Raw genomic sequence first — 26,655 nt, forward strand, 5'->3', positions numbered from 1 at the left:
AATACAGGAAGGCAAAGTTTTAATGTGGTAGTTCCAGACCATATGAGTAAGGTCCGGATCGTATGCGTACTTCTTTAGATACGCATACAATTTTTATTTCAGACTTCAATAGTTCATAAAATGACATTTACACAAATTAAGGCAGGTTTAACATTTCTTTTCTTTCAATTTTGAACCCAAGTAATACACAAGCAAATATGTGTGTCTAAGTTGCAGCCTAAAAATACCTTTTTACTTCAACCTACAAGACTAACGCTTTGTAAGAAACCGTTTAAAGTCAACATAAAATTAAGCAAAATGTTTTAAGCGGATCTTATCTAGACAAAAATATCTACTGATTAACATGTCATGGGCGCAACAGAAGTTCAAAGGAAAAAAACAAAATGAGGGAATCACATACATGTTACCTTCTATAGTGCGTTGACGGGGAAAGCCTGATACTAACTTATCCACAGCTGTCTTAGAGTGAATCATATTGGTGCGTAATAATTATTGTTTACTTACTCTGACATGTTGTACCTGAATACCCTGTTGGGCAGTTACATGTATAACTGGATCCAGCAATTGAGCAGGTTCCACTATTCAAACAAGGTTGTGTAGTGCATGGAGTATCTGTGAAATAACAGGAAAACAAAGTTTTAATGTAACATGTTCTTTATATGAAACTTGAAAAACTTCTTTTGCTGAGCTCAAACCAATACTTTTTAATTAATCAATTTATTAAGGGAACAGAAAGACAAATGACATGCAAATACTTTCGATATGTATAGTTCAAGTTAGGTTAAGAAAACAATATTAAGAATCTGAATCAGAATTCATTGTATACGACATGTGATTCATTTTTAACATTCATCGGGTATGATCTAGGATATATGTATGGAAAGCCAAAAATGTTAAACGTTTTAGAACATCAAACCCAAACATCAAAACAAGGAAATTGTAAACATAACATTCTAACGCCAAATGTGTTCTTTGCCTACGATGCGGCCTTAAAGGAGTTTTTTTTACAACCACCTGCAAGAAGTAGCCCGTTAAGAAATCAAACACTATAAACTCGCATACTGGTCCACTGTACCCGCTAGGACAAGTGCATGCAAAACTCGAACCGGAAATAGAACAAACGCCATTGTTCAAACAAGGATCAGACGTACATGGAGTATCTGAGAAATATAAAGATTAAATAATGAAGTGTTTATGTATTAAAGCTATAATCGATGTATACCCGACTCTCAGTTAAATTCACAGATAGGGAAGTCTACAAAACCCAACAAAATTGAACATTTGGTTCCTTTTAAAATTGTTACACGATGATGACTGCTGTACCCATATTTTGACCATTTTATTTATTGTGTCTGTTAAGTTAACGCATCATTGTAAATATAACGGAATTTTATTAGACCGTCATCAAAGTGAGAGGGTTAGCGCTATAAAACCAGGTTTAATCCACCTAGTTTTGAAAATGCCTGTACCAAGTCAGGAATTTGACAGTTCTTGTCCATTCGTTTTTGATGCGTCTTGTTATTTGATTTTGCCATGTGCTTATGGACTTATCGAATTGATTTTCCTCTAAGTTCAGTATTTTTGTGATTTTACTTATTAAACATTTAAAAGCATTCGAACAGCTCTTGGATACAAAGATGAATATACATATACAATGGAATTGGTTTGCTTTAATATATTTTTATCTCTAGCGGGGATATAATTACATGTTTAACTATTAATATGCATTCGTAATTCTGTCTTGATTAAAATTTGAACTTCGATTGTTTTGTATATGTTTTTCTTGAAAAAAAATAATTTGATTAGATATATAACATTCATATTACAGTAAAACGACAAACGGCAGTGGTATAAGTAACATTTATAATAACTTTGGTTGAAATCAATTACCGTGATTATCCTGTATGAAAGATATCAAATATCGCCAAAAAATCAAATTGTTACAAAACACCATTACTAACTAACGCATGCGCCGTTACGTACTTTGACAAGTGTCTCCGTAATATCCGTCTAAGCAGTTACAAGTATATCCTGAACCACTGACTTCACAGTTTCCATGGACACATGGTGATGATGTACATGGTGTTGCTGAAATAAAATGTGTAAAACTAAACATAAAGTGATATACGCATAGAAAATAACAAAAGAGGTATATATAGATAGATAAAAGATTAATCTTTTAAATGAATGCAACATTTTTATTATGCAATCATTATGTAATCAATTATTATGTAATTAGTGGCAAAATCTGGATAAGTTCACTTGAATGAATTTAGCTCTATCATCTCTTACGACCCGTTTCGAATTAAACACTCAGAAAGAACATAAATTGTACATAAAAAAAACAGGGGAAATATCCTACGACACTATCACAAGTTGACAACTGATTGTATAAGAAAGGTAGTTATGAGCTAAAAGTTATGTTGTTGGTTTAGGTTCCAACCGAGTTACTGCAGGTGATTAGTTAGTCTTCATGGTATAGTGCACTTACTACTTCAGAGTATTTCGACAGCTTGAACGTCACATTAAACATGATAAAAGCCTTGTAAGACGTGATGAAATATGAAGAATTTTTAATTCATTAACTTTTTTGTTTATTTTCATAGCAAAAAAATCAATGCAATTTAAAATTAAATTTATTGTAAAACATGTTCATTCTATCAATTTTTTGACATTATTAACAAATATAGTAAGTGTATAGCAGACATGCATCAAAAATCATCAGACTTATAAAAGAGTATGTAAGGCGCGAGTTTCGTTTTAAAAGTCTGATCAGGGACGCTCATATATCAATCTAAAAGGTCAAAAGTACGCAGTTGAAGAGACAGGAAAACCTCTCTATAGTTAATCAAATGTTATGATATAGTTTATAATTGCAACAAGTTAAATATAAATATGAAAACTAATACTATTTTCTGTCTTGGTGCAATTTAGAAACTAAATGATGTTTGAACAAACTTTAGTATTATTTTTAGATGTTGAATCAATATGTTGTGAAATAAGCTTTTGTCACTTTGGCAACCTAAAGTAGTTAATAGAAAGTTGCTTTGTATTAAGTTGTTGTTCCTTTACTTACATTCGCAATATTCTCCATAGTATCCCGTTGCACATCGACAACCAAAACCATTTGCCATATTTCGGCATATTCCGCCATTTTGACACTCATCATTGTAGTCATCGCACGGAGAAGCTAAAAATAATATATAATTTAGAATGGGAATGGGGAATATTCAAGTAGACAACAACCCGACCAAAGAGGAGACAACAGTCGAATTACGGCCACCAATAATTGCTCATTTCTAAGCCATTGGTGTCTGCTGGAAAGTTGTCTCATTGGCAATTTTACCACATATTTGATATTTTGAATAAATTCAGTCTTATGGCTTTATATCTTTGAAACAGTATTGACTCCATTTGCTATATTCACTAAATCATGCGTAGTAAAAACGAGAATCTGTTCTCTTCAATTTCTTCTTGTTTTTATGCTTTTGTGTGCAGAGATTATTATTTCTTTGGGGAGTGGATTATTTATTTCTCCCGTATGTATGTATGAAAAATCAATGAATCATTTTAGTCCACTTCTAAGGGACGACATCAAAAGTTCAATGAAGGATAAAAAACTTAATTCACATAGTTTTTTCACTGACCCCCACACCCCCCTCTTAACTTAATTTGGGAAAAATTGATATATATAAAATCGATTTTAGATTAACAAAACTTGCAGCAGTTGACCCCCCCCCCCCCACCCCCACCCCCCAACCCCAAACTATTTGATTTAAGTTTTTTTTATCCTACATCGATCTTTTGATGTCGTCCCTAATGTTGAAATAAGTCTTTTGATATAGTTGTCTTCATTGTACAATTTTTATACTTTTACATAAAGCAATACAAAATTAATAATGTCTGTATGTGGGAAAATATCAGGAATTGGAACTGTTGGATTAAACTCATCATAGATACCAAGATTAAAATTTTGCATTTGCGGGAGACGCGCGTTTCGTCTGCAAAGTACTCATTAGTGACGCTCGAATCCAAAATTATTTTTTAAATGGCTAAAAAAATTGACAAAGTTAAAGAGCATTGATGATTAAAAAAAAGTTTGACCAAATACAGTAATCTATACCAGATTAGGTAATCTATTCCAGAGTTAGACAATGTAAACTTTTGTAAACAGTTGATTTATAATTATGACCATTTCAATAATACTTCATACCAACACAGCAGTATCGTCTTACATACAATCAATTATGGGTCATATATGTGGGATGTACTTTTTTAATGCTAATTGCTTTCCAACAGTTCCATGTAGGTGATAATGTTGATTGCAAAGTATATAGTCAATAAATATTATATTTAACAGTATAATTTACAATCAAATTTCTATAAATAATTGATATATACAAATTTAAAAATGGTTTTTAGGACAGCAAACAAAAAGTGTATGCATCGTAGGTGAACATAGAGCTTTCAATAATGAGCAAAACTAACGGCCTGATTAATTTACAAAACACTTAACGAAAAAGACATGATACCACGGCAACATACGACAATCACTTAATGACAGGCGCTTGGCTTCTGACAGACACATAAAAAACGTAGAGGGCCTAAACATGTTTCCCAGCGTCTATCCTAAACTAGGAATGTTGTATAACAGCACAAAATATGATTAAACTATATAAAAACGAAAAGGTATAAATAGAAAAAATGTAAGAAAATACAGACCATACGTGGCGGGTATCTATACATCCACTAAGCAACAACAAGAAGACACCGAACGCAGATCTAAGAGTAATCGCGCTTACTGAAAGCTAGTTCAAAGCACTAACAAACTCTTTAAGGTGGTACCTAACACTACAGGGAGATAACTCTGTAAAATCAGGTAAACGTTTTAATTACGTTGTGTTGTTACGGGAATATTAAGCTTCTCAATGATCAAAATAAGTGTTTGTCAAACTGCTATATAACCAGTGTAATTTTATTGATAAAACGGTTGGTTCAAATTTTTTTATATTTTTGTAAAAGGGTCAAAGTAAATACTTTGTCAAAATTTTAAGAAAATTAAACGAGCCAAATTAATTTTAGTTAAAGTGTTGGGTACAACCTTAACAAACAGGTATCGACGACTAAAATAGCACACATCTAACAACAAATGGATTTAGTGTAAGGACGTCATTTACAATCAGTGAAAAACAGGACCTTGTGCAATGCCAAAATACAAATGGTATCGACAAATTGTAGAACCTTAAAAATCCATATGTATATAACAATAATATCAGTTTAGTTTTAATTTACTGATAACAATATCAATATTTATACAAATAAAACTATATTCAAAGACGTAATTACATTGTTGAATTATTATCCTTTAAGAATAAATGTATCTTGACGATCGAAAAGTTAACCCGGATCGTATCTCTGTTTCTGTGTTCAGTAAACAACATCTTCGCAAAAATTAAGAATGTTCTATCCAGTGTGAAATAAGTTTTCTACAGATATAGACCAACTCTCAACCCAAATCTTCGTTACTATGGAATAATTTATCAACGGTTTTAAGTAATTTGTCGGTAAGAAATACACGATTTTATCATTTACCAGTACTACATAGATTATGTCCATTGATTTAAATACAGCCATGGAAATATAGATGTGATATATAAACAACGTAAGATGACGCACGGTATCCTGTACACCATTCGGTTTCGCCCCAGGGTGTATTTGGATACTTCATGATGTTAAAATATCCATATCTACGGATATGAATATAGATAACTTATATTATCTTACCTCCTATACATTTCCAGGAATATGATTGGTTAAAAGCGTCCGCGTGCAAACCGTGTATATTTGATATTATGTTAGTAGGGAGGCGGGGCTTATCTCATACACGGTTAGTAGTGGAGTTACGTCCCTTTATATTCCTTATTAGGTAAGAAGGGGGCGGGGCTTATTTCATACACGGTTAGTAAAGGTGTTATGTCCCTTTATAAAAAACAAAACAGTACTGAGAAAAAATCTTAAAAGTTCCAACAGACGAAGAAATTGATGATTAAGATTGAAAAAAATTCATAAAACACATTTAAACCTTACAAGTCGTTATTGTTGGCGTCTGTTTTTGTAGGATCAATGGAAGTATTTTCTTAGTAGACTTTCTCATTTTGAGAATCACTAGTCTTAATTTCACACGTTAAGATAGTCGGTAAGATAAATTCGTTACATAGTGTGCTTGTGACGTAATACGGTATATATGGGGTCAGTAAATTCCATATGGGGATTCGAGCTTCTCTCTCACCCCATATGGAATTTACTGACCCCATATATACCGTATTAGGTCACTAGCACACTATGTAACTAATAATATCACCTTGTCAATACTAGTAATGTACACTGCTAAATGAACAAAAAATAAACTAATAAAATTGGAAAGGTTTTGTGCGTTCAAGTACATTCTGGTTTTCACATCAACGTATAGTATATATATATCAACTTTTACGTGTCGGAATATTTTGTCGAATTTCTGCTTTAACCACTATACCTATTTTTTAAACATAATTCCTGCACAAAATCAGGATTATGAAAGGTCTTTTTACCATTCGATTGCCTTTTTATACGAGAATATCTAAAAAAAAAATTAAGCTTGGAGTTCGATATTTTTATTATTTTAGGTTTTTGTACAAAATTATCCCAGTATGGAATAAAACATTATGTTGACAACTGAAGTTTTTAATGCCCAAATGACTAAGACACATTCGTATTTTCATAGAACAAGGTCTATAGATGAATAACGATCAGTGATGAAACCAACACGGAATATACTAGTACATGAGATAAATCGCCATTTTCAGCATCTCTAGCATAGACTTATCATAGATTCAAGTTCTAAAATAGTGTACACAAGTTTCCTCTACAATTAAACAACCTTAGTGAGCGCGCTCACATACCCTTGTCCTCACATTGTCACTGGATGAATAAACTAAATGTAAAAAAATAAAATTTAATCTTAATTTCCTGTGGATATGCACATCTTCATAGTATGTCCTTATTATCTACAAAGTTTCATGAAATTGTGTTGTGTGGTTTCAGAGGAGTTGCAATGACAAACTGTTGCAGTAGCATATTGAAGCAAATAAGTTCAAAGGGGCGTTACTCCTAGAAAAAAAAAGTTGAATGGTAATTTCCTGTCGATATGCACATCTACATAGTACGTCTTTATTATCAAAAAAGGTTTCATGAAATTCTGTTGTGTGGTTTGAGTGTAGTTGCGATGACAAGCAACAGGACTGACGGACTGATGGACGAACGGACGGGTCAATAAAGGGCTGCGCTTTAGCGCATGATACGCCCGTTGCTCTTTTAACTTGTCTTTTCAATTTGTCAATCCCCCTTTTTTAAGTATAAAAATTCATTACTTAAGAAAATGTAAAATCTAAAATTTATAAAAATGGAAAGGGAGCTTATGTCAATAGATATAAGCAATTTATCAAAGTTGCATAAAATTTTGTGAAAGTGTTAGTTATTGTCCCAAAATTGGAAAATCCCCCCTTTTTTAAGCATAAAAATTCATAACACGGAAATGTAAAATCTAAAATTCATAAAAATTGAAAGGGAGCTTACATCAATAGATATAAACAATTCACCAAAGTTTCATGGACATTGGTGAAAGCCTTTTTGAGTTATTGTCCGAAGTGTTGAAAATCCCCTTTTTTTTATGAATGCTTACTTGCTTAATCCTGTTGCCCCTTGGTGGAGCATAGGCCACTAACGATATTTCTCCACCTTGTTCTGTTCTTTGCTAGCCTCTCCAGATCGTGCCACTTGTACCCTTCTTTCTCCATCTCGGCTGCAACATTCCTTCTCCAGGTGTATCTTGGTCTGCCCCTGCTACGCTTTCCTTGTGGGTTCCACTGTAAGGCTTGCCTTGTAATGTTAGTTTTTGGCTTCCTCAGTGTGTGTCACTAGTAACCCGAATTTAGCTTGAACGGACAAAAACGTGTTAACGCTATTTAAATGAGATTAATTGTTATTTGATAAAGATTGACAAAAATTAAAATATATTTTTACTTCATTTCAATTCATTTCAATTCATTTTAACGCCAGTCAAATAGATTTCTTTGCGGTGAATCAATTGAAATCAAGTTGCTGGTAATGTACGTCCAACTATTAGGCCACGCCCCCGTTAAACTATTTCAAACAGGCATCAATTCGTTTTAAACATCGTTGAGACCCGAGCTTTGTACAGGTAAATCACTCAAGCAAGACAAACTTTATTTATTTATCGGGTTTTTTTTCATCCAATTTTATCGAATTCAGTTAAATGTGTGTATTATTAGTAAAGTCGCATGCTTCACAATTGTTAACAAATGAATGAACAATAGATGTGACATTTTTAAAAGAAATTTAAATAAAAACATTAAAATATTGATGCACGGTTTAAAAAATGTGATTCTGTTGAAAATAAAATAGTAAACTTGCAAACTTTCAATCCATTTGTTCTCATCGAGGTCCGCGTTCATGTTTCAATGCGATACGTAACATGAAAGTCCAATATGTTACAAATCATAGACTCTACGATGTCCGAGTTCTGTCCGAAATAAATAATTGATAGCACTTATAAGACATAATGTTGGAATATTTGTCTTTTGTTGAAGTCGACACGTCTCCCTTTAGATGGCTTTCGGTTATTTCCGTAGTTCGGTTGCTGTCTCATTGGCGTATATCTTACATCTCCTTTTTTTCGTGCATCACTTATTTATCATGTGCACTGATGGCTGAAAAAAATCTGATCATATACCTCGATAGCACTGCCTGTCACGTTTCTTTTGCATCAAATAGAGCGGTTTGATTTGGATTTGAATGGGTTTTACTAAACGTCTAGTGGCAAATATTTCACCCATAATACAGCCATTATGTCAGTGGCACATCTGACGAAAATTCAAACCACAGATTACAAATTGCGTTTTTTTTCGGAAGTTTATTAACGAATGATATGCTGCCTTATACTCTAATATCAGTTCCCCATTCGTGAACGTAATGGACGTATGATGAATGAAGTTCCATGTTTTATCTTTTATATAAAATTTAAAAGGTTCAACCGGGTTGAATTATTACATTTACAAAAAAACATCATTTTATTTTTAAAATAAATTCAAAAACAATATAAGTATATTTTAAAAATTTAATTGACAGTTTATATTGACCATTATATACATTTAAAGACCGATGTCGATAACTCCATTGATCTTTTTTATCGTTATATTTTTAGCACGAAATAAATACAGGAGTTAATCATATCATAGAAAAAATATCAAACAACGTTAGTTAAGACACGATGGATAAAATCTAATGGTTTATATTTCAGTTTCGAATCAGATTTTTTTAGGCACAAGTGTTACTACTCATTTTGATAAACAGTGAGACGCTTACTTGTAATTCGGAATTGACGAATAAACGTAGCGAAATTACTGTACTTATAGATTATACTTTTGTTTTCCATCTTAATTGTATTGTCATTTTAGGGACCGTTATAGCTTGCTGTTCAATGAGGACCAAAGCTCCGTGTTGAGGCCGTACTTTTGACCTCTAATTAAATTATACCATGTGACTTGACGGAGAGTTGTTTCATTGGCACACATACCACATCTTCTTATTTATATTAAACGGGAGCAGTTTATTACATTTTCATTTAGATAAAAAAAAATATAAAAATTCAGTGAATCAAATGAATTTGTAGCATATTGTTACATTCAAAAGTATTTAATTTTGATTGATAGTATACATTATTTTTATTGCATTGGTCCACAAATAATGCCCAGTGTCAAATATTACACATCGATGACCACTTAGATTAGTTACTTTAATTAAACTCATTTCCTTGGCTGGTAGTACACGCTTGTATTTTGTCCTTTAAAGTTAGTCTGTCGGTTTAATCATGGAAGTAATATTAAATATTAATGAATCACAGTTTAAGGAGAATTCTTCGTCATTTGCAAGTAGATAAAAAAAAAGTATGAAAATTTGCTTACGACTGAATTCAGGCCGAGAGAAATATGTTTTGTTTTATTTCAGATTACGATTGAATTCAGGCCGAGAGAAATATGTTTTGTTTTATTTCAGATTATTTAGTACATATACAAAAATATTCTTAATCTTTTACAATTTACAAATAAAATTTGATAGTGCTTTTTATGCACATGGTAGATGAAACCTGTATGATCTAATTTTTTCAGAGGTTTGTGAAATATTGAAAATAGTACGTTCCGGCAGTGTCTCTGGTTCCGGAAAACACAATTCGCTATATAAAATGCTTGTAAAATTCCGTTACATGTGGTACGCTCATATTTGAATACCTTCCTATAAGAAAGTGAAAAAAACAGTTTTTGAAATTCACCTAAAAAAGATTAAACGAATAGTTTAACTTACTTTTCAAATATCGAATACACAAATAAATCTCTAATTTATCCACGCTTGAAATTTGTTTTTACTGACAGGTGTCTGCTGGTATTCGATTGGACATCAGTATCAATGTAGGCGTAACAGCCTATCATATTTATCCAATCAGCTGTCTTGTGTGCGATGACATACGGTCCACTTTTTCCTTGTAATGAATTATAAATTGATTGCAATAAAAATTATTCAATACACTATAAAGCAAACAATGTCTAGCCCAAAAATGACTAACACGACGCTATACTATACATATTATACTTAATAATTATTTACAAATTAAGACAGCGTAAAAATAAAATAATAACATTAATAATAATTACTATTTAACGGTAGAGCTCTGAAATTAACGGGGACTACTATGTTATTAGTATGATAGTCCCAGCAATTTAACAAATTGGTCATCAAAAGGACGGTTGTGCAATTGTGGTCCAGGGACTTGCCGGAACGTCTAAAACCCACCCAGGCCGCTTTGGTGCACTAAGCCCTAAGACATTTATGGAACACTACAGCAAACTTTCTAGACAAATTTGATATTGTCAGATAAAAATAGCCAACGCTTATATTGAAGAATAAACAAGTCATGAAAAGAAATATTACTATACATTGTACGGACATTTTGACTAATTCACTAGCTTTGATACAGCGGAAGCAAAAACATCGAGCGTAGCAAAGATAAAAAAAATAATAATGCTAAAATTATGTATTTTTAAATCAAAGGACAAAGCGTACGCAATGTCACCCGGAATCCGAATCTGACTGACTAGCAAATTACTACAAAATTAAACCAAAAAAAAAAGGAACAACGTATGTTAGAATCAGGAAAAAAATGGATTTAGATTAGATTTGTGATCATTGGAATTTATTAAGACTTTTTAAAATATCTATTTCTAGGAACTTTTTTTAGATCGAAATTAATAAAGTTCATATATAAGTCATGATGTGGTACAGCTCACACCGATAAATATATTACGGCATATTCATATAAAATTACAAATAAACCTTTCAATAATGAATTCTTATAAGCTGATGTTAAAGCTCATAATATAAGAGATATGGGATATAATTCAATTTGACGGCAACCAAAAATTTATCAAAAATGGACATTTAGAGGTATAGGGGGAGGGTTGAGATCTCACAAACATGTTTAACCCCGCCGCATTTTTGCGCCTGTCCCAAGTCAGGAGCCTCTGGCCTTTCTTAGTCTTGTATTATTTTATTTTAGTTTCTTGTGTACAATTTGGAAATTAGTATGGCGTTCATTATCACTAAACTAGTATATATTTGTTTAGGAGCCAGCTGAAGGACGCCTCCGGTGCGGGAATGTCTCGCTACATTGAAGACCTGTTGGTGACCTTTTGCTGTTTTTTTATTTGGTCGGGTTGTTGTCTCTTTGACACATTCCCCATTTCCATTCTCAATTTTATTTAATTCGAATTGAATGCGAATCGAATTCGCTAATCGCGTACATACACGCTTCTTTTTTATTCGAATTAAATGTCCGTGTGAACGAGGCATAATTAAACAGATAGTTAAAATCTAATTCATGTTTGTTACGTTGTTGAATTTTTTTTTCTGATGATACTACTTGAACGAATATGGATTCTCTTAAAATGAAACTTTGAAAAGTGTTGCATCACATGTGCATATTGTGAGAAATTCCAGTTTACACAAATTTGAAGCCTCTTTGGACTTTGAAGGTTTTTTTCAATATTTCTATAGTTGTGTGTGCTGTAACATCCTACCATATTACTTGATTAAATTTCTTGAAACTTTGTATCACGTGTTAGAATACTATTGATGTATTATGTTCAGTTTGTTCAGGATATTTTTCTTGGTAATAATACTACACACTTTTTTGCAAGTGATTCATAAAATGATACTGGTAAGGGGTTTATCGTGTTCGCAAATCATCGGTGTTCTTATAAAACAAAGTAATGTAGTTTGATTGGAATTGAGACAAATTTCCACAAGAGACCAAATGAACCAGAAATTCACAAGTATAGGCCACCGTACAGTCTTCAACTATGAGCAAAGCCCATACCACATAGTGGAACTAACTACACACATCAGATGAAACCGGTTTAACTTATCAGATGTAAATAAATAGAAATACTACACAGAATAGACGTGGTCAGGTTCTTGTATATCCAAACAAACAAAAAACACTTGTAAAGTACATACTCTGAGAAAACTTGCAGTTACTGGCAGCTAGTTCAAAGCCACAAACAACTAAAAAAATCAATCCGCTATAGACTAAATTCTTGTTACCCTATTTTATGGTTAATTGTTTAATTAAAATATTCATACAATTCATGTATATATACGTAACAAATAAATATTTATAATAATATGGAACAAAATAAATCTCTAATATCCTCTTTTAGTTTGAAATAATTATATTTAACTAAATATAAATGTTATATTTATATATATGTCTTATGTTAATAAAACTTGTTCATTCCCAAATTTATTTATTTTTTAATAAATAGTAACAAAAATCATGTTCTTTCTATCTTTATATTCATAATTATTTAACCCTTAAATTTTGCTACTTTTCTTATCAAAATGGGATAAAATGTTACAATTTCATCAAGTTCACTAATTATTTTTTAAAGTTAAATACTTATAAAAACAGAAATATTTTTGTTGGCATTCAAGGAATAGGTAACATATAAAATGTTGGCATTCGAGGAAGACACCAGCGTAAACACGGTGTTTTTTTTTTAACAAATCGATAATTTCGTTGCCCAGGGATATGAATTTGACATTAAAAGTCCCTCAAACCTTTACAATACCCGGCCGTGTCATTTCCGTTTTAATAGATCGAGAACACGACCTTTTAGGATATGCATGAATTACCATACGTATGTCCGAGCATTTGTTATAATGTATTAACGTGTGACGTAATTTATTTTGAACTCTTTTTTTTTGGGCGCTTTTTTTACCAATCCACTAAACAAGAAACAATGCATGATGGGCTACAACATGTTTACAATCAAACGAAAACAAGTGTTATTTACTGAAATACAACACATTTATTCATGCTTTGCGGTATTATCAATTTCGCTCAGATTTTTTTTTTGTATCCATATTTATATCTTGTGATATGAAGTATTCTTTCAATGCTCAGATTAACGAAGAATTATTTCTATGCAAAGAACAGAGTATTAAATAACCAAATAACCCGATATAAAGTCATTTCTGTATGATTGCTGATGACACAGAGATTTCGGGTATTCGTCCGCAAGACAGCAACGTAACGACAGTTTTAACACAAAGCCAATTATCTTTAAGACAAACTTACTAGTGTAAAGCTAACAGTCGGTGCTAACTTTCATAAAGACAGTTAAAAAAATTAGTGATCCTTGAATTTTGTTCTCGTAAACACAGGAAAGATTAAGAGGGGTTCAAATTTATATTGGGGTCACTAAATTTTCATCGCTTTTCACAAAATTGATTTTATGATATTGTACCCTTTTTTATGATATAAAAAATAATTTAAATCGATAATTTATTTCTCTATAGGAAACAACAACGTATAATGATCAAGCGGGACAATTTAAAGCCGATTATACGTTATGTTTTCTTCTCATTATTGAAGGCATTGCGGTTGCCTATCATTACTTACATCCATGCACTTCATTTGAAACTTTAAAAAAATTTATTCACACAGAAATCACAGCTTATATTAGTGTGGGTGTAAGGGCAGGAAAGTTATATAAAATACAAAACTATTAAACCGTTGTTTTCCCCGTTTGAATGGTTTTACACTAGTAATCATGGGGCCCTTTATAGCTTGTTGTTCGTTGCTAGCCAAGGCTCCGTGTTGAAGGCTGTACATAAGCCTACCATGGTTTACTTTCATTAATTGTAATTTGGATGGAGAATTGTCTCATTGGCACTCACACCACATCTTCCTATATCTATTTTTATACACCTTAAGGGCGTTAGCCTGAATGTGTGCGTCTTTCTTACGCCAAAATAATGCAGAACGACAAATTGAATTATTAAGGACAGGGATTGATTGAATGATTGATTGATTGTTTGTTGCTTAACGTCCAGTGGCAAATATTTCATGAATATTCAGGACGAGAACAAGTTCACAATATATACACTAGGTATGTTGATACGATAGAGGCCATCTGGGATGATGGTCAGGGAAATTTGGACTGCCACTGGAAAATGAGGATACCTTGTATAGGGACAGAAATTTTGTCTTGCAACAGGCCACCTACGGACCCCTCAAAAGAGTTGTTGCAAGGATTCTTAACGTGCAAAGAGCAAAGAGCGTTGCAGTCTCTTTACACGAGGCATCAGATTTCACGTCCCCCTTCTGACCGGACGTGACTGCGAACTTGATACATCCCGCACAGCCAAATGGACGCCCCATTTTGGCAAGTGTTTTACTGCCGGTCGGGAGAAGACTGGCCAAGTGACCATATTTCTATACCCCATTCACCCTAAAGGACAGGGGGTTTCAATACTAACAGATTCCCTGTTAAGAAAATGTAGGTGATCTTTCAGCAATTTGATAATATGCTATTGAAATGCATATCCAATTTATTTATCGACAACTTTATGTCAAAAAAGGTAAATCATTTTGACAGAAAACAAAGACACTTTTCCTTGCATAATTTAATCTTAAATATTTAAAAATTGTTATAATAAATGGGTATTTTTTTTTAACATTTTGATCACAGCCAAATTTTGTACGGTGTGTAGAAATACCGCAAAGGACTTCTTAGTGCACTGAAGGACTATACAAATCATTGGTGCATTAAGAACAAAGGTTTTGCACTAAGGACATTAAAACGATGTTATTAGACCACAAACATGGATATGAGAAGATATAAGTATATAACTCATAAATATAAATTTGGGTATCAATATATATCATAATTTTGAAATTGACTTTCTTTTTTATCAGCGCATGCCATGTGACCGAAGGCTTATTGCAAATTCCCAAACATCAATGTTCAGTCAACCTTATCCAATAAACAATTGTCATTTGATCGTTACTTATTGATAAGTTTATGATAGTTGTAGAATAAACTTAATGATTTAGCGTAGTTTATTTTCAACTTGATGAAAGAATAATTTTATTTTATGTCCATCTTAACAACACAGGAGTTTACATTTGTACATACTTTCATAAGAGATTGATAGACATTAAGATGGGAAAATGTGGCATTCGTGGGGATCTTAAAAACCCGATTACATCATTATTATATTGTGTGGGAACGGAACTGTACGGTTTCTACATTTTCGACATTCGAAAATATAACAAGTTGCAACATGGAAAGTTTTCCAATAGTGAATCAAATGATACAATATAACGTTTCTTCTAGACATTCAAAACATTCTATATGTATATATGAACCAATCAAATAATAAACGACGTATGCATACAAACGTTTTTCGTCGAATGGAGGAGCTTTTAATATATCGATCAGAACTGTCACACAACAGCGATAAAAATGTCAATAATCATTGAAATACACATCGTTGAGTCCAGAAATTTTAAAAGTACTATTTCTGATGTATGGTCTTACCTGTCTGAAAGTTTGACAGCCATTGCACCAGTAGAGATTCACAAATTATATTTTTTTCAATATCGGATAAATTAATTGACTGTACAATCGCTTACGAGTTTACTGTACTATCACTTGGGCCTTTCCTGTACAATCGCTTGTCCAACTTATCAAAGCTTATATTCAATAATGATGTGATATAATTTGCAATTATACAACTATCCATCAAATTAATTGGATGAACACATTGCATGTAAGCTATATTAGGCGACCATACCTTATAATCGGCTATATATATATATATATATATATATATATATATATAAAAGGTCCCAACATAAACAAGTTTTGAACAATTAAATTCGAAAACTAACGGCATTTTCTAGAAAAAACAACAATTTACAAAAACCAAAAATAAAATAATATGCCAGACATGAACCAACAGCAACCACTGAACTACAAGCCACTGACTTGGGATTTTCACAGAAAGAAGATGACGTGATAAGCATGCATGTGTGTGTACGCTCAACCTCCTAAACTGAAGTGGATGTAAGCAATTATAGGCAACAATCCGGCCTTCAAAAACGAGAAAACCCCTTCCATATAGTCGACCGATCACTAAAAGGCCCCGACTGGAAAATGTGATTTTTTTTAAACTCTAACCAGAGTGCATGTTTATCAGCTTACAGAACTTGAAAACCAAAAAAATCAGTTATAAATAAAAATACGGATAAACATTTTTTTTAAGCTATCTTAATCATAAACAAGCTTCTGTCCTAGTTTATTAGAAATCCAGGATAGTTAAGAAAGTAATTTAAGTTTCAAACACTTTACCCACAGAGTAATTTTTTGTGGTTTGTAGATAGCTATTGCAACAAAAGTCGGAAGGCTCAACAAAAATGTAATAAACTATTATACTTTGCGAAATATGTGTATCTTCTATTATATCAGTATGTGTTGGTTAAAATAAAATCTCTATATATTTTTTACTATTTCAAAATATCTTTATAAAACATTTCAACAGAACTTAAAAAAGTGAACTTACGGAACAAGCAAACGAACTTAAAAGAAACAAAAATAAGAAGAAAATACACTCTTACATAGAAGTAAAAACTATAACAGTCAGAAAAGCAAAATAGATATGACAGTAATAACTGTATCATAAAAAAACCAAGAACAACATAAAATAACATAATATATACATTCTTTATAAGTATACTAGTGTATTCAAAACGGGTCAAGGTTGAATGAACATGAATTTCTATATATTACTGTCAACTGAGTGTGGCGCGTGTCGATAAAATATAAAATAACTTTCTAAATGTGATTATAAAATTGTTTATTTTTAAAACGTTGACTTATATATGCAATGCCTTTTGTGTCAATTGTATCATTCCATCAGGTCCTTTAGTGCAATCTTTTGTTCTAAGTGCACTAAGGGGGACTTCTGCGGTATTTTAACGGACACCCCAAAAAAGAATTAAAGGACAAAACGTTATTATGTGGATTTTTTTTTCGGAAAATGTTTCATTTGTCAAATATTTGATAACAAATCTATTCTTTTTCAATTCAATACATTTTAGGTAAACACTTAGAGTTACACATACACGACCCTACATTTTTGATAGAAAAAAATGCATTTTCAATATCGTATAATCTTTTTAACTATATTAAATTTGCGGTTTTGTGATATGTGCATGTAGTTTGAACAACGTCGTCAATAGTGTTTGAAAGAAGCTATAAAACATGATTTAAAACCTTATACACCACATACGGAGGTACATGTATGATACCATTACGAGTGAACGTATGATATAAATGTGAAATAGCCATTGTAATTGCCACGTTATTTTATGGATCGTTCATTTTATTACCTTTAGATTATTAACAAGTGCCATCGAACTTAATCTTTATAGACCGTATATTCAACGCATACATACGCTAATTTTACAGTTTAGAGGTAGAAGACGAAGAAGATTTATTTATAATAGTGCAATCTGAACAAGCAAATAAATAAATACATATTTATATTTATATTAAACAAGTTTTTTATTCAAATGAAAGATAGGATAAGCGCATTTACAAACAAATGTACATATACTCAATGCTACACTTAAATTTAGGTCATACATATGTATTGTTTAAATCTATGAGGATCTTGACGGGGTCCTTCATTTCTGTTTTTATTATAGTTTTATCACTCTCACTTCACGGCCTAAGAGCAGTTTCAGAAGCTTAGTTCAAACGGAGACACGGTTCCTTGATGCGGCCTAAAGAGGATAACGAAATTAACTATATAAATGATCTTACATATAAAATATTTGTATTTTGCGTTATTGATCGTTCCTGATGAAGTAAAATCCAGAAACGTGAATTGGACGTATGAAATTTATAAGATAAGATAAGATAAGATAATTTTATTAACCAATCAAGGTGCCCAAAATTTGAGCTATACAATCAAATGAATGAATTCCTTTTTTTTTTTTTTAAATAATATCAACGAATGATTTTATGTTTCATAATTAAAAATATTATACTTTTTTTATTTTAGCATTTATGATACAATGTATCTTCCACATAAAAGGGCGTAACTCCTAATATCATTCTGACACACTAAACGGATCTTGACCCGATCTGAAACTTTTAAACGTTACTTTTTATGATTTGTCTAGGTTTGTCCAAAACAGTCTTAACAGACTGGATTTAACGCTAGAGCATATCAAAAGGCGTAAGAGAATGCCGACTAATAGCCAGTCAAGATCGTTTAACTAAACCTACCCGTTGTTATCGCAAACTAAAATTTATCTCATATATACAGGATACATGTTCATTTATTACAAGAATTTTTGTACGTCAAGGTGTATGATAGCACGATAATATACGAATCGTAACAACGCTTCAATATGCTCGTCTACTATATGCTCTTCCACAATTTACGCCTGTTTTGCTCCAGCGACCGGTATTACAGTTTAACATAGTTTAAAAGCTCATTGATCTGTTACTTTATTTACAATTTTGAGCAAGACTTAACTGTTTATTATTAAAATTCAACAAATGTCAACATTATCTTCATCAATTTTATTATTTAACAAAACATTGTTTTTCATTACAAGCAATTTCATATATTAATATACAGCTAGTGAATATTTGTTGTCTACCGAAAATATAAGATTTAAATTATATACGCAATCAATAATTTCTGTGATGTTACTTTTATTTCCGTTACATATCTAATTTACGAGTACAAAATAGTAAAACAGAAAAATAGAAACGATAAATATTCAGGAATACCTAAAGTTTCGTAAGCAATTGCAAGGTATCACACGTTACTTAGATTCCACGAGTTTTCATAGCAATTAGCAATTTTTAAAACGAATATGTGAGATAAAGATCTACTGCATTTTGGCAAATTCAAATTATGTTATACTACTATTTTATTTTCAACAGATTCACATTTCTTAAACCGTGCATCAATATTTTAATGTGTTTATCTAAATTTCTTTTATTCATTTGTTAAAAATTGTGAAGCATGCGACTTAACTGAGAATACACGCATATAACTAAATTCGATTAAATTTGATGAAAAAAAAAGATAAATAAATGAAGTTTGTCTTGCTTGAGTGATTTACCTGTACAAGGCTCGGGTCTCAACGATGTTTAAAACGAATTGATGCCAGTTTGAAAAAGTTTAACGGGGGCGTGGCCTAATAGTTTGACGTACATTACCAGCAACTTGATTTTAATTGATTCACCGCAAAGAAATCTATTTGACTGGCGTTAAAATGAATTGAAATGAATTGAAATGAATTAAAAATATTTTTTTAATTTTTGTCAATCTTTATCAAATAACAATTAATCTCATTTAAATAGCGTTAACACGTTTTTGTCCGTTCAAGCTAAATTCGGGTTACTAGTGTGTCCTATTCATCGCCATTTTCTCTTTTTTAACTCTTCATCAACTCGGGATTGGTTGGTCTTTTCCCAAAGATCTTTGTTTGATATCTTCTCAGGCCATCTGATGTTAAGGATGCGCCTGAGGCAGTTGTTAATGAAGACTTGAAGTTTATGAAGCAGGTTTTTTGTTGTTTTCCAAGTCTCAGCTCCATATAAGAGAATGGTTTTTACGTTTGGATTGAACAAGCGTATTTTGGTCTTAAGTGTGATATTTCGTGCTTTCCAGATTGACCGCATCATGTTAAATGCAGTTCTGGCTTTGCCAATTCTGATCTTTACATCTTTATCTGAGCCGCCAAGATTATCCACTACGCTTCCAAGGTATGTAAAGGATTCCACTTCTTCTAATGCTTGGGTGTTAACCATCAGACTGGCTTGGGACTTTGTGTTTGACTTTAACACTTTGGTCTTGTTTTGATTGATGGAAAAGCCCGTTTCTGCTGCTCTCTTTTCAACCTGCTCTAGTCCTTGTCTTACCCCAGTTGTTATATCAAAGGCCTCTGTTAATTGACCTTCATGTATAACCTTACTCTGCATTCCTGTATAGGTGTTTCTGATGATGGTAATAAATTTTTCAGGAATGCCATAGTGTCTCATCAACTGCCACAACATATCTCTATCTAAGCTGTCAAAGGCTTTGGCAAAGTCGACAAAAACAGAATAGAGTGATGAATTGAACTCTTGTGATTGTTCAAGGATGATACGTAAGGTTGCTATTTGGTCTGCACATGATCGGTTTTGTCTAAATCCAGCTTGGTTGTCACGAAGCTTTTCATCTATTGCATTTTTGAGTCGATCTAACATAACTCTATTTAAAACTTTCCCTGGAACTGATAGTAGCATTATTCCTCTATAGTTGTCACAAATGCTTAAATTGCCCTTCTTTGGAAGCTTTACCATGTGTCCTTCTTTCCATTCTAGCGGGACCTCTTCTTCTTCCCAGATCTTTCCAAATAGCTCATATAGCATTTGAGTTGATGTTTCAATGTCTGCTTTCAGTGCTTCTGCAGGTATGTTGTCAGGACCTGGAGCTTTGTTGTTCTTTAGCATTTTTATGGCTTTCTTTATTTCTCCTGTTGATGGTCTTTTACAGTCTACTGCCAAAAGCTCTTCCGAGGGTGGGATGTCAGCTTTTCTTACAGGTGGGTCCTGGTTTAGCACATTCTTGAAATGCTCAACCCATCTTTTCATTTGCTCTTCATGTGTGTTGAGTGTTTTCCCTTCTTTGCTTTTGACTGGTCTACTTCCTTTCTGGTATTTCCCTGTTAGCAGTTTAATGTTGTCATACAGAGCTTTGATGTTGTTTGTTCTGGCTGCTTCTTCTGCTTCTGCTGTCAGTTTGTCTACAAATGCCCTCTTATCTCTCCTTGCACTGTTCCTGACATCCTTGTTAGCTATAGTATACTCTCTTGAGGCTGATTGCTTTGCTGATCTTGTTTTGCTGTTGTTCAGGATATTTTTTATATTTTTCCTTTTTTCTACTTTTACAAGTATTTCTGGCGTTATAAATTCCTGATGTTTCCTATTTTTTAAACCAACTGATGTTTCGCAAGCTGTCGTGAAAGCATTTTTAATCTCTTGCCAGTGATCTTCTATTGAAATTATTTCCTCTGCTGCATTCTGAAATATTGAGAAGCGATTTTTTAGCTCTATCTGGAATTCTGATTTCTTTGTTTTGTTTTCCAACATTGATACGTTAAATCGTTTTCCTGTTGATTCAATATTTTGATGTTTCTTCAGCTTCAATTTGACATTAGCTACAATAAGGTGGTGGTCAGTGGCAGGCGTCAGCTCCTCTTTTAACTCGGACATCTTGTAAACTTCTCCTAAACTTCTTGGAGATGCAGACATGATCTATTTGGTTTTCAGTGTTCATGTCTGGAGATACCCATGTTGCTAGATGACATTTTTTGTGTGGGAAAACTGTTCCACCGATGACCAGATTGTGATTTGCACAGTGGTTGGCAAAGAGCTCTCCATTCTCATTCATTTCTCCTAGCCCATGTCTTCCCATCACTTGTTCATAACCGGTGTTGTCGCTTCCTACCTTAGCATTTAGGTCTCCCATTAAGATTGTGATGTCTTTGGAGCTACATTTCCTGGTGGTTTCTTCCAGCAATTGATAGAATTCTTCCTTGATATTGTCCTCTGCACCATTTGTAGGGGCATAGCATTGGATGATGTTTAATGATATCCTTTTATTTGTGGTCTTGAATTTTGCCATGATGATTCTTGCACTTATTGGCTCCCATCCAATTAATGTTTTCTGAGCTTCTTTTGACAGCATAATGGCAACTCCTTCAGAATGTTGAGCGTTCTCCTCCATATGTCCAGAGTATATAATCATTTCTCCTGATGTTAGTTTTGATTGTCCTGCATCATTTCATCTTGCTTCCGCTATTCCTAGTATGCCTATTGCATATGCCTTCATTTCATTGGCGATGGTTTGCGCTTTTCCTGGAATGTACATAGATCTCACATTCCATGTTCCTATCTTTGTTGCGGATTTAGAGTTCAGAAGTCTCAGTTGTGTAGCTTCCTTTCGGTTTTGGCCATCCAACGTCATTCTCCTTCTATGTAAAGGTCTTCTTTCTCTTTCATCCAAGGTTTGTAAATTTTCGTTTCGTGTTTCTGTAATCCGATTTAACCTCTAAGCGGGGGATTAGCCTACCTAAAGGTTCCAGGTGGTTTTGTAAAGGCATCTGGAATGTAGCCTTCTACATACGGGTCACTGGCCGGTGGGGCATTTTTTGCCCTCATACGCCCTTTGCCGTTGTCGCTTGGCAGCAATCTTCCGCCGGGGCAGTGATCTCCCCACTATTTGTCCAATAGCTGGAGTGGTTGTCTTAAAAGGACTAACGGTTACCACCAACCGGGATTTGAAATCAGAGTTTTCCTTCTCCTAGACAGGCTGCCTTCCTAGGCTCACGAGACCCATCTTCCCGTCGCCCTTGTAGTTATGCCTGAGGCCTTTCGGTGCTCAGTATCCATCTGTTCCCACGGGGAGGTACTACATAGGACTTGATGTGGAGAGGCTATGTACTGGCAGGGTGAGACTGACAAACTGCTCACCTTATCACATTTCTGTTAGCCAGCGGCGCTGAAAGCGAGAGGTGACAAGCACACAGACACAAAACACAGCACACTAGACGCATCACACAACATTTAACATTTTTATGAATAAAGCCCCATAAATCCAAAACTTAAAATCTGAAATTTATAAAAATTGAAAGGGAGCTTACATCAATAGATATAAACAATTCACCTAAGTTTCATGGACATTGGTGAAAGCCTTTTTGAGTTATTGTCCGAAGTGTTGAGAATCCCCCTTTTTTATGAATAAAGCCCCATAAATCCAAAACTTAAAATCTGAAATTTATAAAAATTGAAAGGGAGCTTACATCAATAGATATAAACAATTCACCTAAGTTTCATGGACATTGGTGAAAGCCTTTTTGAGTTATTGTCCGAAGTGTTGAGAATCCCCCTTTTTTTATGAATAAAGCCCCATAAATCCAAAACTTAAAATCTGAAATTTATAAAAATTGAAAGGGAGCTTACATCAATAGATATAAACAATTCACCTAAGTTTCATGGACATTGGTGAAAGCCTTTTTGAGTTATTGTCCGAAGTGTTGAGAATCCCCCTTTTTTTATGAATAAAGCCCCATAAATCCAAAACTTAAAATCTGAAATTTATAAAAATTGAAAGGGAGCTTACATCAATAAATATAAACAATTCACCAAAGTTTCATGGACATTGGTGAAAGCCTTTTTGACTTATTGTCCGAAGTGTAGAAAATCCCCGTTTTTTTATGAATAAAGCCCCATAAATCCAAGACTTAAAATCTGAAATTTATAAAAATTGAAAGAGAGCTTACATCAATAGATATAAACAATTCACCAAAGTTTCATGGACATTGGTGAAAGTCTTTTTGAGTTATTGTCCGAAGTGTTGAAAATCCCCCTTTTTTTATGAATAAAGCCCCATAAATCCAAGACTTAAAATCTGAAATTTATAAAAATTGAAAGGGAGCTTACATCAATAGATATAAACAATTCACCAAAGTTTCATGGACATTGGTGAAAGCCTTTTTGAGTTATTGTCCGAAGTGTTGAAAATCCCCCCTTTTTTATGAATAAAGCCCCATAAATCCAAAACTTAAAATCTGAAATTAAAAAAAAACGAAAGTGAGCTTACGTCAATAGATATAAACAATTCACTTAAGTTTCATGAAAATTGGTGAAAGTGTTTTTGAGTTATTGTCCGAAGTGTGGACGACGGACGGACAGACGGACGGACGGACGGACAACGGTACACCATAATACGTCCCGTCTAAAAGACGACGGACGTATAAAAACAGTATACCCTCCGCAACTTCGTTGCGTGGGGTATAAAAAGACTCATCAGTGATACTTGAATAAAAAAGACAGACTTTTTGTCATCTTCGTATTAATGACGTCATCACACTGGTGTATAGTAATCTTCTATACAATTGAAATGTTTTAAATACTCATTTTGACTATTGTTTTTAATTCTAGATTCATTGTTTATTAAATTGTCTTTGTTTTTGTTATTTGAACATCCGTTAAGAGAAATGGTGCGTTGATGGATTGCATTTATGTATTGTTCGTCTATGTATCGTGTACACTGTTTAAATTGAAAAATCGACAACATTGCATAGAGTTTTACTAATTAAAATTTAATTTTTTAAAAGAAACACTTTTCATTTTCAGCATCTCTAGCAAAGACTTATCATAGATTCAAGTACAAAAATAGTGTACGCCAATTTTATCTACAAAAAAGGCTCACTAGTGATACTTGAATAATAAATATAGACTTTTTGTCATCTGCGTATTAATGACGTCATCACACTGGTGTATAGTAATCTAAAATACAATTGAAATGTTTTAAATACTAATTTTTACTATTGTATTTAATTCTAGATTCATTATTTATTAAATGGTCTTTGGTTTTGTTATTTGCACATCCGTTAAGAGAAATGGTGCGTTGATGGATTGCATTTATGTATTGTTCGTCTGCGTATCTTGTACACTGTTTAAATTGAAAAATCGACAACATTACATAGTGCTTTACTAATTAAAACTAAAATTGAATTTGTGAAAAGAAACACTTTTGAATGCATCTTTTGAATATTGACATTAAACAAATTGAGACGAATAGTTAATTTATTTTGTTCAACATACAGCGTAAGCACAAAAAGTCAAAAACAGATATTGAAGAATTCAAGTCTGGGAGAACATAATGTATAGTAAATTGTTTTTATAGCTTGGTGTTTTGGGGGCGTTTATTGAGTGCTTCGACGCAATTAATTGACTTAAGCTATCTCCAACTAACAAAACCAACTGACCTGACTAGAAAACACGAATTTGATATGCATGCTCTTCTATATTTTTAAGTTTTTGTATATCAGGCATGAGGAAATGCAAATTTTATAATTGTAATGCATGGTAATGCATTTAGTGTGTAATCCAGCAATTTATTTTCAGAAATGTAATGTGTAATTCAATGCATTACTTTGTTAAAGGGATTGTAATATAATGCACTATTTTGATAAATGTATCTAATTGTAATTTAATGCATGGTTTTGTGTAAGTAATTGTAAAATAATGCATTACATTGCAAAGTAATTCGTCCCATGCCTTTTTAATATTCATTCTTCAGATAACTTCTGTTATGTTTGTCACATTATTCTCTCAGGTTCAGGCAAGTTTGTATATCACAATTTCATAAGACGCACACCATCTGTTTTTGGTCCTCACTCCTATCCATTTTAAACTTTTCACATCAAAAAATGTTATCGAAGCGGGATCAAAATACCTGCATTCCTATTTTAGACCGTACTGCATTGGTTATCGGATTTTTTTATACTAGTACATAAAACAGGAATTTTATATATGAGAAACAGTCTACATGTGCCCACAATTTTAGAACTCATTCATATATTTTTGTATTATTCAAAATTAACAGTAAAGTGTTTGTTTACCAAATATCACCAGTACTTTACCTTTCATCTGATATAGAATATAAAAAAAGAAAAAAAAGGTGTGGTATGATTACCAATAAAACAACTCTCCACAAGAGACCAAAATGACACAGCAATTAACAACTATAGGTCAGCGTACGGCCTTCAACAATGTGCAAAGTCCATACCGCATAGTCAGCTATAAAAGGCGCCGAAATGACAATGTAAAACAATTCAAACGAGAAAACTAACGGCCTAATTTATGTAAAAAATGAACGAAAAACAATTATTTAACATATAAACAAACGACAACCACTGAATTACAGGCTCCTGACTTGGGACAGGCACATACATAGAGAATATGGCGGGGTTAAACATGTAAGCGGGATCCAAACCCTTTCCTAACCTGAGACAGTGGTATACAGTATAACATGAGAACGAACTAAACAAATCAGCTTAAAAAGGCTTAACTCATCAGTTGAACAAAAATACAAGTGGACGTGGCCGGGTACTTGTACATCCCAACAACACAAAGACACTAGGTACAGGTCTGAGAGTACTCGCAGTTAACTGACAGCTCGTTCGAGCCACAAACAACTAATAAAAAAAATAATGTTTGGCTTTCTAACTATTTTGATATGACCATCACTGATGAGTCTTACGTAGATGAAACGGACGTCTTGCGTATCAAATTATAAGCCTAGTACCTTTGTTAAAGATTCAAACTTGCATTGAGAAAC

General features: G+C 33.0%; 1 protein-coding gene across 2 annotated transcripts in view; it reads right to left on the reverse strand.

Moving 5' to 3' along the window:
• LOC143054727 (uncharacterized) overlaps positions 1-26,655 on the reverse strand; it is a 35,832-nt gene that overhangs the window by 3,867 nt on the left and 5,310 nt on the right. Inside the window, exons 3-5 of one of the 2 annotated variants that reach the window (XM_076227760.1) lie at positions 3,077-3,190; positions 1,984-2,088; positions 505-612 (exon numbers count right to left, since the gene is read on the reverse strand). In XM_076227760.1, the coding sequence (XP_076083875.1) occupies positions 505-612; positions 1,984-2,088; positions 3,077-3,190 (327 nt within the window). The remainder of the gene's footprint in view (positions 1-504; positions 613-1,983; positions 2,089-3,076; positions 3,191-26,655) is intronic. The other variant, XM_076227761.1, reaches the window with a different exon arrangement.

This window comes from Mytilus galloprovincialis, chromosome 12 (assembly GCF_965363235.1).
Source record: "Mytilus galloprovincialis chromosome 12, xbMytGall1.hap1.1, whole genome shotgun sequence".
Classification (NCBI taxonomy): Eukaryota; Metazoa; Mollusca; class Bivalvia; order Mytilida; family Mytilidae; genus Mytilus; species Mytilus galloprovincialis.